Source organism: Chiloscyllium plagiosum, chromosome 27 (genome assembly GCF_004010195.1).
Source record: "Chiloscyllium plagiosum isolate BGI_BamShark_2017 chromosome 27, ASM401019v2, whole genome shotgun sequence".
Taxonomy (NCBI): Eukaryota; Metazoa; Chordata; class Chondrichthyes; order Orectolobiformes; family Hemiscylliidae; genus Chiloscyllium; species Chiloscyllium plagiosum.
The window spans coordinates 49,121,070-49,134,946 of NC_057736.1; the positions used below are offsets into that span (position 1 = coordinate 49,121,070).

The window sequence follows — 13,877 nt, forward strand, 5'->3', positions numbered from 1 at the left end:
TTTTGATCACCCTTTCCAACTTTTCTCTCATGGGGTGGTAATAAGCCAGGTTTGATTTGTCTTGCTTTTTGTGGTCAAGCTATACCTAGGCAATTTTTCACATTGTAGGGTAGATGCCAATGTTGTAGCTGCATTGAAACAACTTGGCTGGGTGTGGCATTTTTTGGATCACTAGTCTTTAGTACTCTTGCTGAAATCTTGTCAGCGCACATAGGCTTATCCAGTGTCCTCCAGCCATTTCTTGATATCTCATGAAGTCAATCAAATTGACTTATGTATGATGCTTCTCTTGTAGTTTAGGGTTGAATACAATTCAGCTGCTGCATTTAGCCTAAAGCACCTCATGCAAGCCCAATCTTGTAAAAGAGAGATCCTGGTCTATCCATTTGGATCATTACAACATGCAAGTTTCGTTCTAAGCTCCATACCAACCTGGCTTGGAGAAATATCACTGTTTCTTCACTGTCATTGAGTAAAAATCTGATAATCCTTAGGAAAAGAACTGAGAGTATATGTACACAATATTGTTATGGACCAGACTAACCCTCAAAATATATTGAGAAGATAGCCTAGACACCATCTTTTACTTAACATTTCAGGCTTGCCTTTAAAAATATGTTCCATGAGCAATTTGATTGGTCAAACTACTGGGCTTGAAGCACAACATACTTTATTCTTACACAATAGTTGGAAAATATAAACAAATGAAAGAAGAATTGGAAAAACTCAACTCTATTGGAAAAATTAACAAATAATATATTTTTTAAACTACTAAACAGCAACTGTTCCAATACAGTAACATCCCATATACACATCTTTGGCAAAGGCAAATTGCCTACAGATCTCTTCCCCAACCTGAGACCTCCGTCCAAGGCCCCAAAGGTTCCTTTCACATCTGACAGATTCACCTGTACTTCCACACACGTTACCTACTGTGTCTGTTGCTCTCGATGTGGTCACCTCTACATTGGGGAGACGGGGGCGTCAACCTGTGGATCATTTCAGAAAGCATCTCTGGGACACCTGAACCAAACACACCAATGCCCTGTGGCTGAACACTTTAACTCCACTACACCCCCCCCCCCCCCCCCCCCCCCCCCACACCCCCCAACTCCTCCACAGGCATGCGGGTCCTGGGCCACCTCCACATCCAAATGCTAACCACCCGACGCTTGGCGGAGGAATGACTCATCTTCCACCTTTTTTCCAGCTACCAGCCCCCCCACCCCACCCCATTTATCTCTCCCTTTAAGCCACTAACATCATCCCTTCGTTCCTGATGAAGGGCCTATGCTTGAAACATCAACTCTCTTGCTTCTCGGTTTCTGTCTGACCGGTGTTGCTTTTCCAGCTCTACGCTCTTCGACAAAAACAAATTCAGTAAAATAGATTGTGTCTCATCCAGGAGGGAAGAATGCCAAGGGAAAACTCTGTACATGACAGAATGCAAGCATTTTGCTGTAGCAGGGAGATGTGCAGCAGCTTCCAAACCCTAACAGCTACTGAAAATAAAACTAAAATCATATTCTGTGGGAGCTTGATCCCACCTCGTCATGCTATTTCTAAGGGAATTTAGGATGGGCAGTATGTGCTGGGCCAACTTGTGATGCCCATAACTCGTGAAGAATGAAAACAATTAAGCACAGTGGTTATGCCACACAACACTACATGGTGTCTTCATTGTGAAGATGGGATGTAGTTTCCATAAGGACTCTGTGGATGTCACTCCACCTCATACTAAATTGCAGATTCTCCTGAAGTGGTGCGGATGATGCCAGGTAAACCTCTTGTTAGGTTTCAATCTAGCAATTGCAACTTTTTGCTGGGTCAGTAATGGTGCAGTTGAGCTATTCTTGGTGATGGACATTGAGGTCCTCCACATAGACTGTGCTCTGTACCCTTGCTACCTTCAGTACTTTCTTCAAGTGGTGGTCAATGCAATGAGGTACAGATTCATCAACCAAGGGACTAGGGTGAGGTTGTTGTAGATGGTAATTAGCAGTTTCTTAATCAGTGTTTGATCTGAGGCTGGGAGATTCCAAAGGGTCTGGAGTCAATATTGAGAGGGTTCTATTGCAATTCCTTCCTGTCTGTGTTTTCTGGTGGGTCTATCCTGTAGGACATCGGCAGAAATATGTCTAGGACATTGACTGCAATGTATGATCCCATGAGTATCACTATGACAGAATGTTACTTGACTTATCTGTGTGAGAGCTTTTCTAATATTGGCACAAGCCCCAGATGTTAGTAAGGACGTTTTTTGAGTTTCAGACAGTTTTTTTGTTGTTTCTGGTGCCTTAATCATTGACCATGAGATGGAGGAGCAGAATTAGGCCATTTAGCCTATCGCATCTGCTGTCCTTTGGATCATGACTGAAACATTTCTCAACACTGTTTTGTGCCTACTCCCTGTAACCCTTCATCTCCTTACTAATCAAGAGCCTATCTATCTCTGCTTTAAATAGACTCAATGACTTGGTCTCCACAGCCTTCTGCGTCAATGAGTTCCACTGATTCACCATCCACTGACTGAAGGAATTCCTCCTTATTTCCTTTCTAGAGGTTCGTCCCTTCACTCTGAGGCTGTGCCTATGGGTTCTAGATTCCCCTGGATAGGTCATGGCCTAGACCCAGCTCAGGTTCTGGGGATCTGAGTTTGAATCATACCATGGCACGTGTGGAATTTGAATTCAGTAAAAAAAAAAAAAATTCTGGAATTAAGAATTACTGATCATCATGATATCATTGTTGATTGTTGGAAAAACCTATCTGGTTCATTAATGTCCTTCAGGGAAGGAAATCTGCGATCCTTACCTGGTCTGGCCTGCATGTGATTCCAGACCCACAGCAATTTGCCCTCTGAAGTGGCTGATCAAGCCATTCAGTTGTACCAACCACTGCAAAGTCTCAAAGAAATCAAACCGGAAGGATCACCTGGCATTGACCTAGGCACCAGAAAAGGTAATGGCAGAAACAGCCTTGTTGACCCTACAAAGTCCTCCTCTCTAACATTTGGGGATGAGTGCCAAAATTGGTAGACCTGTCTCTCAGATGAGTCAAGCAACAACCTGACATACTTATACTCATGGAATCACACCTTATAGACAATGTCCCAGACACCATCACCACCATCCCTGGATATGTACTATCTTAACAGCAGGATAGACCCAGCAGAGGAGGCAGCGCAGTGGGATACAATCGAAAGGGGGACGCTCTGGGAATCCTCAACATTGACTCCAGACACGATGAAGTCTTGTGGCTTCAGGTTAACACTGGCAAGGGAACCTCCTGCTGATTACTATGTACTGCCATCCCTCAGATGGTGAATTGGTGTTGAACAATACTTAGAGGAAGCACTGAGAATGGCAAAGGCACAAAATGTACACTGGAGGATCTCAGTGTCCACTAGCAAGAGTGGCTCGGCAGAAGCAATACAGGTCGAGCTGTTTGGGTTCTAAAGGATACAGCTGCTAGACAGGGTCTGTGACAGGGAACTGACTAGGGAAAAATATACTTGATGGCATTGATACTAATCTACCAGCTGCAGTACCAGTAACAGTGACCACTGCACAGTCCTTGTAGAGATGAAGCCTCACCTTCACATTGTGAATAACATCCATCATGTTATGTGGCACTCTCATCGTGCTAAATGAGACAGACTTTAACTAGGTTTAACAACTCAAGACGTGGCATCCATGAGGCACTGTGGGCCATCAACAGCAGCGGAACTGTACTCCAGCACAATCTGTAACCTCATAGCCTGGAATATCCCCACTCAACCATTACCATCAAGTCAGGCGATCTACCCTGGTTCAATGGAGAGTGTAGGAGGCCATACCAGGAGCAGCACCAGGCATACCTGAAAGTGAGGTGTCAGCGTGATGAAGCCATTGTTATGGGGAAAATCACCAGTTTCTGAGTCAGAGTAGGAGTTTGATGACAGAGTTTATTGTACAAGGAAATGCCGGAGCTCTGGGGAGAGAAAGACGCCAACAGCTCAGTGGTCAGCTGTGATTCCTCTCTCAATCCAGGACACATGTCAAAATACCTTTATACATCTTGTGATACAACAGGTCAGTGATGAGGTTATTGTCTTTGTAACATGATTTGTTTATGCTGGTGTTGGACCGGGGAGTACAAAGTTAAAAATCACAACACCAGGTTATAGACCAACAGGTTTATTTGGAAGCATTAGCTTTCAGAGTGCTGCTCCTTCATCCACCTGACAACCACGTGATGAAGGAGCGGCGCTCTGAAAGCTAGCGCTTCCAATTAAACCTGTTGGACCACAACCTGGTGTTGTGATTTTTAATTTGTTTATTGTAATCATTGCAGACTCATTGATAGTTTTGATACAGTCATTGTCAGTTCTAGCGCAGCCTTTGTTAATTTCAGCATGGTTTGTTGTTAGTTTCAATGCAGACTTCAGTTTCAATGTCTGCGTGGAAGTCCATTGCTGTAGGAATGAGTGCTAATCACCCTTCCTGAGAAGGACAGTTACTGCAGCCCTGGCTATTATCACTTTGTATTGAGTCTATATCAAGGTGTTGGCTGTACCCAGACACTTCAGCAGGCAGTTGAAATGTCGGCGGATGATGCGATGTACATTGAAATTGGTGGGGTGGAAGGTGAAGACCAGGGGTTCAGTTCTTGTGGTTGGAGGGGTGGGGTTCAAGAGCAGAGGTGCGGGATGTGGATGAGATGTGTTGGAGGGCATCTTCAACTATATGGAGGGGAAATTGTGGTCTTTAAGGAAGGAGGCCATCTGATGTGTTCTTTGGTGGAACTGGTCCTCCTGGGAGCAGTTGCAGCAGAGGTGGAGGAACTGGGAATGGAGATAGTATTTTTGCAGGAGGCAGGTGTGAGGAGGTGTAATTCAGGTAGCTGTGGGAATCGGTGGGTTTGAGAAAATGTCTGTGTTGAGTTGGCCGCCATTGATGGAGATGGAGAGCTCCAGGAAGGGGAGGGGGGTGTCAGAGATGGTCCAGTTGAACTTAAGGTCGGGGTGGAATGTGTTAGTGAACTTGATGAACTACTCAACTCCTCGCAGGAGCACGAGGTGGTGCCACTGCAGTCATCAACGTAGCAGAGGAAAAGGTGGATAGTGGTGCCAGCGTAAATCCGGAAGATAGACTGTTCTACGTAGCCGATAAAGAGGCAGGCAAAGCTGGGGCCCATGTGGGTGCCCATGGCTACCCCTTTCATTCAAAGGAGAAATTATTGAGGATGTGGACCAATTCAACCAAACGAATAAGTGTGTCAGTGGAAGGGTACAGGTGGGGATATCGAGAGAGTAAGAAACGAGGGCTTGGAGGCCTTGGTCATGGCAGCTGGAGGGACTGGATGTCCATGGTGAAGATGAGACGTTGCGGACTGGGGAAATGGAAGTGTTGGAGGAGATGAAAGGTGTGGGTGGTGTCCCGAACGTATGTGGGGAGTTCCTGGACCCGGGGGTAGGATAGTTTCGAGGTATATGGAGATGATTTCAGTGGAGCAGGAACAGGCTGAGATGATGGGTCGCCTGGGGTGGTCAGGCTTGTGGATCTTGGGTAGGAGGTAGAATCTAGTAGTGTGGGGTTCCCAAACTGAGATTGGAAGCTGTGGGTGGGAGATTCTTTGAGGTGATGAAGTTGTGTACGGTCTGTTAGATGATTGTCTTCGAGTTGGGTGCCTGGCTTCAGTGATGTAGAGGTCAGTGCACCAAACTATCACTGCATCCCCCCCTTTGAACACTGGTTTAATGTTGAGGTTGGAGCGGAGGGAGTGGAGGGCTGCGCGTGGTGATGCTGAGAGGTTGGAGTGGGAGAAGGGGTGGACAGGTTGAGGTGGTTAATGTCTCTGCAGCAGTTGGAAATAAAGAAATCGAGGGCAGGTAACAGACCAGCACGGGGTGTCCAGGTGGATGGGGTGTGTTGGAGGTATGTGAAGGGGTCCTTGGAAGGTGGGCGGGGTCTTGATTGAAAAAGTAAGCTCAGTGGCGGAGGAATTGTTCAATGTCACAACGTGTATTGAATCAATTGATGCGTGGAAGGAGTGGGATGAAGGTAAGGTCTTTGCTGACAACCGATCGTTCTGCTCAGTGAGGGGGAATAGTGAAAACTTGGTAGGGCTGGCAACTAGGTCCTTATATATCAAGGGGCCAACTGGTGGCTCAGCAGCCATCTTGTGTGTCTGTGTGCCGAGTGTCAACCTGACTCGTGCCATCTCCCACTTCACCACCAAACAGGACTACTTGCATGCCAAACAGTATAAGCAGCAACTAATAGAGCTAAGCAATCCCACAACGAGCGGATCAGCTCTAAGCTTGAAGCCACATTCAGTCGTGAATGATGGTAGACAATTAAACTGCTTACTGGAGCAGGAGGCTGCATAAATATCCCCATTCTCAATGATGGAGGAGCCCAGCACATCAGTGTATAAGGCTGAAGCTTTCGCAGCAATCTTCAGCCAGAAGTGCCACGTAGATGTTCCATCTTGGCTGCCTTCAGTGGTCCCCAGCATCACATAAACCAGTTTTCAGCCAGTTTGATTCACTCCATGTCATATCAAGAAATGGCTGGAAGCACCGGATACTGTAAACACTACTGGCCCTGATAGCATTCCGGCAATAATACTTGTGCTCCAGAACGTGCTGCTCCCCTGGCCAAGCTGTTCCAGAATAATTGCAACACTGGCATCTTCCTGACAATGGAAAATTGCTGAAGTATGTCCTGCTGCAGGACAAATCCAACCTGGCCAATTACCATCCCTCAATTGTCAGTAAATTGATGGAGGTTGTCAGCAGTATACCCCCCCCTTCACTGTTTTGATCACACAGCACTGCCCTTTGATGTGAAGGGCAGTGTTTGTCACTGGCCTCCCGGGTGTTTTCCTATCTTCCTGACGGTGGAAATTGAATAAAGATTCAAAAAAAAATATAAAACTTGCTCAGCAATTACCTGCTCAGTGACGCCCAGTTCAGGTTCTGCCAAGGCCACTCGGCTCTGACCTCATTACAAACATGGACAAAAGAGCTGACATCCAGAAGTGAGAGGAGAGTGACAGCCCTTGACATCAACCATTTGTTGCATCATGGATTCCTGGAAAAACTGCAAGCAATGGGTATCGGGGTCAAACACTCCACTGGTTGGAGTCATTCCTTATACGTAGGAAGATAGTTGTGGTTGTTGGAGGTCAGTCATCTCAGCTCCAGGACATCTCTGCAGGAGTTCCTCAACGTAGTGTCCTCGTCCCAACCATCTTCACCTGCTTCATCAGTGACCTTCCTTCCACCATAAGGTCAGAAGTGGGGATGCTTGCTGATTGCACAATGTTCAGCACCATTTGTGACTCCTCAGATACTGAAGAAATTCATCTCGTTCAAATGCAACGAGCTCTGGATAATATCTTGGCAAGTAATATTCATGCCACACAAATGTCAAATTATGACCATCACAAATAAAAGACAATCTAACCACTGCCCCTTGGCATTCAATGGGGGTGTTACCACTACTGAATCTCCCACTATCAACATCCTGGGGGTTATGATTAATCAGAAACCACATAAACACAGTGGCTATAAGAACAAGTCAGAGGCTAGGAATACTGCTGTGAGGAACTCACCACCTGACTGCTGAAAGTCTGCTCACCATCTACAAGGCACAAGTCAGGAGTGTGGTGGAATATTCCCCACTTGCCTGGATGAGTGCAGCCCCAACAACAGTCAAGAAGCTTGTCACCATGTGCTTGATTGGCACTACATCCATAAGCATCGACTCCCTCCACCACCAATGCTCAGTAACAGCAGTGTGTACTACCTACAAGATGCAATGCAGAAGTTCTCCAAAGATTCTCAGACTGCATCTTGCAAATGTACAACTACTTCCATCTAGAAGGACAAGGGCAGCAGGTGCATGGGAAAACCATCAACTTCAAATTCCCATCAAAGTCAATCACATCCTGACTTGGAAATATATTGCTGTTCCTTCACTGTTGCTGGGTCAAAATCTTGGAACTCCCTCCCTAATAACATTGTGTGTCAACCCACAGCAGGTGGACTGTAACAGTTCAAGAAGCCAGCTCACCTCCAAATTCTCAAGGGCAACTAGAGATGGACAATAAAGGCTGGTCAGCCAGTAACACCCATATCCTACAAAATTAATAAAGTTTTAAAAAACAATTGGAAATATTTTCTCCACTGTCCTCTCTATCCAGGCTTCTCAGTATTATCTAAGTTTGAAAGATTCCCCTCATCCTTCCATCTTCAGCCCCATTGAATATTGACCCAGAGTTCTCAACTGCACCTCATATGACAATCCTACCATTTCCAGGATCTATCTTGTTAACCTCCTCTGAACCGTCTCCAAAGGCAACATTATCCTTCCATAGATATGGTGCTCTAAATGTGGTCTGACTAGAGCCTGATAACGCCTCAGGATGACATCTCTGCTCTTGTACTTTAGCCCTTGTAAATGCTTTTAAAGCTAAGATAAATGATTTTTTTGAATTGTAAAGGAATTAAGGGTTATAGTGAGAGGATGAGTAAGTGGAGCTGAGACCCCAGAAAGATCAGCCATGATCTTATTGAACGGCAGAGCAGCCTCTAGGTCCAGCTGATCTACTCCTGTTTCTCCGACTTATGATATTCCATCTGTTGCTACTTTGCTATCCTCCGAGCATGTACAGGTCCGAGAGGATGAGTAAGTGGAGCTGAGACCCCAGAAAGATCAGCCATGATCTTATTGAACGGCAGAGCAGCCTCTAGGTCCAGCTGATCTACTCCTGTTTCTCCGACTTATGATATTCCATCTGTTGCTACTTTGCTATCCTCCCGAGCATGTACAGGTCCTTCTGTCATCCCACATTTCCCGTAGGAAAGATGTTATTAAACTTGAAAGGATTCAGAAAGATTTACAAGGATGTTGCCAGGTTGGAGAGTTTGAGCTATAGGGAGAGGCTGAATCAACCGGGGCTATTTTTCTTAGAATATCAGAGGCTGAGGGGTGACCACACTGAAGTTTATAAAGTCATGAGGGGCATAGATAAGGTGAATAGCCAAGGTCTTTTCCTCAACACAGCAGAGCCCAAAACTGGCGTAGATTTTTATTTTGTGGGTGGGGGGGGGGGAAGGAGTGAGGAGAGAAGGAGATTTAAAAGGGGCAACTTTTTCATACAGAAGATGGTGCATGTGTGCAAGGATACAATTACAACATTTAAAAGGCGTCCGGTTGGGTATATGAAAAGGAAGGGTTTAGAGGGTTTTGGGCCAAATGCTGACTAAATCTACTTGGGATATCTGGTCGGCATGGACAAATTGGAACTCCGGGTCTGTTTTTGTGCTATACAACTCTGACTATTTGGCAGCATCTGTGGAGTGAGAAACAGTTAACATTTTGAGTGTATTATGACTCCTCAGAATCAACCAGTGTTACCAGACCTGCTGAGTTTCTCCAGCATTTTCTATATTTATTTTGTGGACTGTGGCTGTTTATTTGACCATGTATGTTATGTTCACTTTGTTCCTTTTATCATCTGCATGAAATAAGAAAGATTGTTAGATCTGTATCATAGAACTCCTACAGTGCACAACGTGGCAATTTGGCTATCACGTCTGCACATTTTGAAGAACATCCCACCCCCACCCACACCCAGCCTCCTATCATACCCATAACCCTGCATTTTACCATGGCTTATTCACCCCTTCTGCACATCCCTAAACACTACAAACAATTTCAGCATGGCCAATCCACCTAACCTGCACATCTTTTGGACTGTGAGAGGAAGCCCACGCAGACACTGTGAGAACGTGTAAACTCTCTGGTCCCTGGTATTGTGATGCAGCAGTGCTAACCACTGACACACCATGTTTGCCACTGTATGGGCATATGTGATATTCCACAACAAAAAATGCAGACCCGGTGTTGGTAACCTTTGGTTTATTTTCATCATGAAAGCTATTTGCTACTTTTCTTAATCAGGGTGATATTAACAATTCAACTAATTTAAAATATTGCCTAATAATGTTCCTTTATGCTGACTGTGACAATCAAATTGCTTTTAATTATGTCTTGAGATGTGCAAATTAGTGTTTGGTGCCTTATTTATTCTGAATGAACATTAGTGCTTGGGCTATTCCTGTTAAAATTCTTGGTTGAATTTGGAGGAAGAAAAGTTACAACTTGCCGCATGAAAAACTGAAATAAATGAACGAAAACATAAATGCATAGAAAATACATTTTAAAAGTGTGAAATAGTATTTTTTAATTTGCTGAATTTGAATGAAAGTGTTGAGATAATGTGGATAGTGACTAATTCAATCCTTTTTATAACTTTATAAAAGAAAAACATAATTAAACCAAGTTTATGATTGCTTAGAAGCAATGGGTTCACTAGCATGGCATTGTTTGCTTAAGCAGACCAGCTTTTTAATAGATTATAAGGGTATGCTGATAAGTTGTTTGTCCTTCCCTTTAAGATTCCAGCAAGTTTTACACTTAGTTGTATGTTTTTAGAAAGTGGGATTGAGATGTATTAAATTTTGAAACATTTGAGTGCAAAGTACTATAATACTTGAATTTCAGTAACTCATAACTTGTATGTCACACAATTAAGTATTTATCAGTAAGCCTTTGGCTACACTCATCATAGTTGGAAAACTGTTTTAAATTGGTAGTGAAGAAGGCATTTGGCATGCTAAGGAGTTGGGATGTCTTGTTGCAAAACTTTGGTGAGGCCACACTTGGAGTACTATGTGCAGTTTTGGTCATCCGATTATAGAAAGAATGTCATCTAAATAGAAAGAGTGCAGAAAAGATTTACTGTGATGCTACATGGACTGGAAAGTTTGAATTACAAGGAGAGGCTGGATAAGCTGGGACTTCTTTCCCTGGAGCGTAGAAGATTGAGTGACTTTATAGAGGCCCATAAAATCATGAGAGGCGTAGATAAGGTAGGTAGCCAACAGCCTTTCCACATGGTAGCGAAGTTTAAAACTAGAAGGCATAGGTTTAAGGTGAGAGGGGAGAGATAGAAAAGGGCCCAGAGGGGCATTTTTTTTCTCAGAGGGTGGTGAATGTCTGAAATGGGTTGCCAGAGGTAGTAGTGGAGACGAGTACAATTCTGTCTCTTAAACATTTGGACGGGATAGGTATTGAAGGATGTGAACCAAATGCAAGCAAATAGGACTTGACTAAGTGTGAAAACAGGGGAGCATGGACAAGTTGGGTCGAAGGGCCTATTTCCATGCTGTAAATTTCTGACTCTAAATCCACACTTAAAACAAGCCTTTCAAGAGCACTTTTTCCCCCTTTTTGCTCAAATTAAAACTTGCATTTATATACCATTTGTCAGGCTACAGGATTGTCATCCTGTCCACCCGCCTCAATTGAAGCAAAACGCTCAGAGACAGTGTAGTTTTACCTCCTTCATCTTTATTCTGGGCCCTAGAGAGAGAGAGAACGACTGCACATGTGCACAGAGACACAAGTTCTCTGTCTTCTCTCAAACAATAGTTTCTCAATGAACTATATAGTTATTTTACAGGGAGGAGCATCCAAATAAGGCAAATACATATTGATTGGGTGACCATTACAATCAATGAGTATCAATAGCAAAGACCAAGCCTCTTACTATTATACAATGAATGTTCTTAACCTTGTTAACTGGATTCGTGTAATGGATATTTTTCCCTGCTAAACTGATCATATGTACTGAATGCTTCCAATATTGTTAAATGGCTGTACATATTGTTAAATGGCTTTTCCACCTTGTTAACTCATTACCCTTGCTTCCAGCACCCCATTGTTAATTGTAAGTTCTTATCTGATTAACGTCAAGCTCAGCTGAACCTCTTGTTTCACAAAACTCAAAACTTTACTCTTTCCCTATCTCTTCATACCTGAGACACACTCTCACTTCTGCATCCTTCCCATCTCATTACTACTTGTCTCTCCTCCATTTTTGTTGCTAAGTTTGCCGATGACAAAATGCCCTCAACTCCTTTGTCCAGATGATTAATATATAACATGAATAGTTGTTCCAACATTGATCCCTGTGGAGCTTCACTAGTCACTGGCTACCATCCTGAAAAGGTCCCTTTATTCAACAAAAACTAATAGAACTGTGGATGCTCGAAATCAAACAAAAAATAGACATTGCTGGAAAGGCTCAGGTCAGGCAGCATCCGTGGAGAAAAATCAGAATTAACATTTCTGGTCTAGTGATTTTCCTCAGAATTGATGACAGGAAAGAAAATGTTGGTTTTTAAGCCGAAGATAAGGTTGAGTGAAGGGATAAAGAGTAAATGATTTGTGGTGATGCACCACAAACAGAGAAGACCAGTTGGATAGATAAAGAATGGATACCAGTCAGGCTAGGAAGTGAATGGCTGTTAATGGGGACTGTTAATGACTAGTGTGTAATACCAGACCATGTGATAGCAAGGCCTGGTGTGCGGGGATTGGGGTAAGGACATGAGAGAGCTAAGGCCCAAAAATTGTTGAACTCAGTATTGGTGTGGTGAGAATGGATGCTTATAGAAATGGCACCAATCAAGCGGGTTGCTTTGTCCTGGATGGTGTCAAACCTCTTGAGTGTTGTTGCAGCTACAGAGTATTCCATCATAACTCCTGACTTGTGCCTTGTAGATGGTGGACAGGCTCTGGAGAGTCAGGAGGTGAATTACTCACTGCAAGATACCTAGTCTCTGACCTGCTTTTGTAACCCCTGGTTTTGCTTGGTGAGTCTAGTTGAGTTTCTGGCCTGTGGTAACACCCAAGGTGTTGATAGTGGAGAATTCTGTGATGGTAACATCACAATGTCAAGGAGGAGTGGTTAGATTTTCTCTCACTGGAAATTATCATAGCCTGGCCTTTGTGTGATGTGAATGTTACTGGCTACTTGTCAATCCAAGTTTGTGTAGTTTTTGACTTCTTGTTATAGGTTGTTTGACTCTTTTGGAGGGTAGAATAGAGTAAACCACATTGCAATGAGTTTGGAGTTGCATGTAGCTCAATCTAGCTAAGAGGGTAGGATTCATATGTTCAGGGTCATCAAGGAAGCAGTGGAATTTTATGACAATCAGAGGTTTTCCTTCCATGTTGAACTACAGACCACCATTTGACTGCAGATTTATTAATTAGTTGAATTCATATTATGCTACTGCTGTGATGGAGATTAACATGTCCACTGAGCACTTGCCTAGTGGTTGAGCAATTTAAATTAGGTGTGAGAGATTAAGCTGTGTAGAACAGGCCTATTTTCTCTGGAATTCAGAAAAATGAAAGGTGATTGTATTAAAGTAAAAATTTGGGAGCATAGAAGCTAAAAGGCTGAGTGAAGAAGTAATGAGGTTTTAGTGCTTTGTTATCTAAATCTGAGCACTGTTGGTGTTGGAGCTGGTTCTGTCACTTGCTGACTGCTTCTTGTTTTCATTAACAGGAAAATCTGATTGGAACGTTGTTGGCCATCTTTGGGAATCTTGTCATCAGTATCTCTCTGAATGTGCAGGTGAGTTTCTGCTTTGGGAATTGAGTTCTAAGTTGTTTGCTGATAGTGATCCTTGTGGCTGTTGTAGTGCCTGTGCATCTGAACACTAATACCTGCTGATGCATGGAATGAATTCTGGAGAAATGAGGTGTGTTTGCATTTTACATGTGGTTAAAGCATCTTGCATTTATTTCCCTGGACCAAGTGTGTCTCTGCATAGGTACTTAAAACAGCATTAGCTAGCACAATGCTGTCTGTACCTTCCTTGCAACTGACTGTATTTATATGCAAACTTCTTGATTTTAAAATTTTCCCAATCTTCAGGGCTCCCACTAATCTTTGCTTCTCCAGCATCTTCAATTTTAACCTATTTACTTGCTTCACTTCAGTTAACACTGTCCTCATGTGATTGT

The 13,877-nt window shown here is 43.6% G+C and overlaps 1 protein-coding gene across 1 annotated transcript in view; it reads left to right on the forward strand.

The window, feature by feature from the left end:
• nipal3 (NIPA like domain containing 3) overlaps positions 1-13,877 on the forward strand; it is a 58,706-nt gene that overhangs the window by 5,985 nt on the left and 38,844 nt on the right. The window contains exon 2 of the mRNA XM_043717986.1: positions 13,417-13,485. Within this exon, the coding sequence (XP_043573921.1) occupies positions 13,417-13,485 (69 nt within the window). The remainder of the gene's footprint in view (positions 1-13,416; positions 13,486-13,877) is intronic.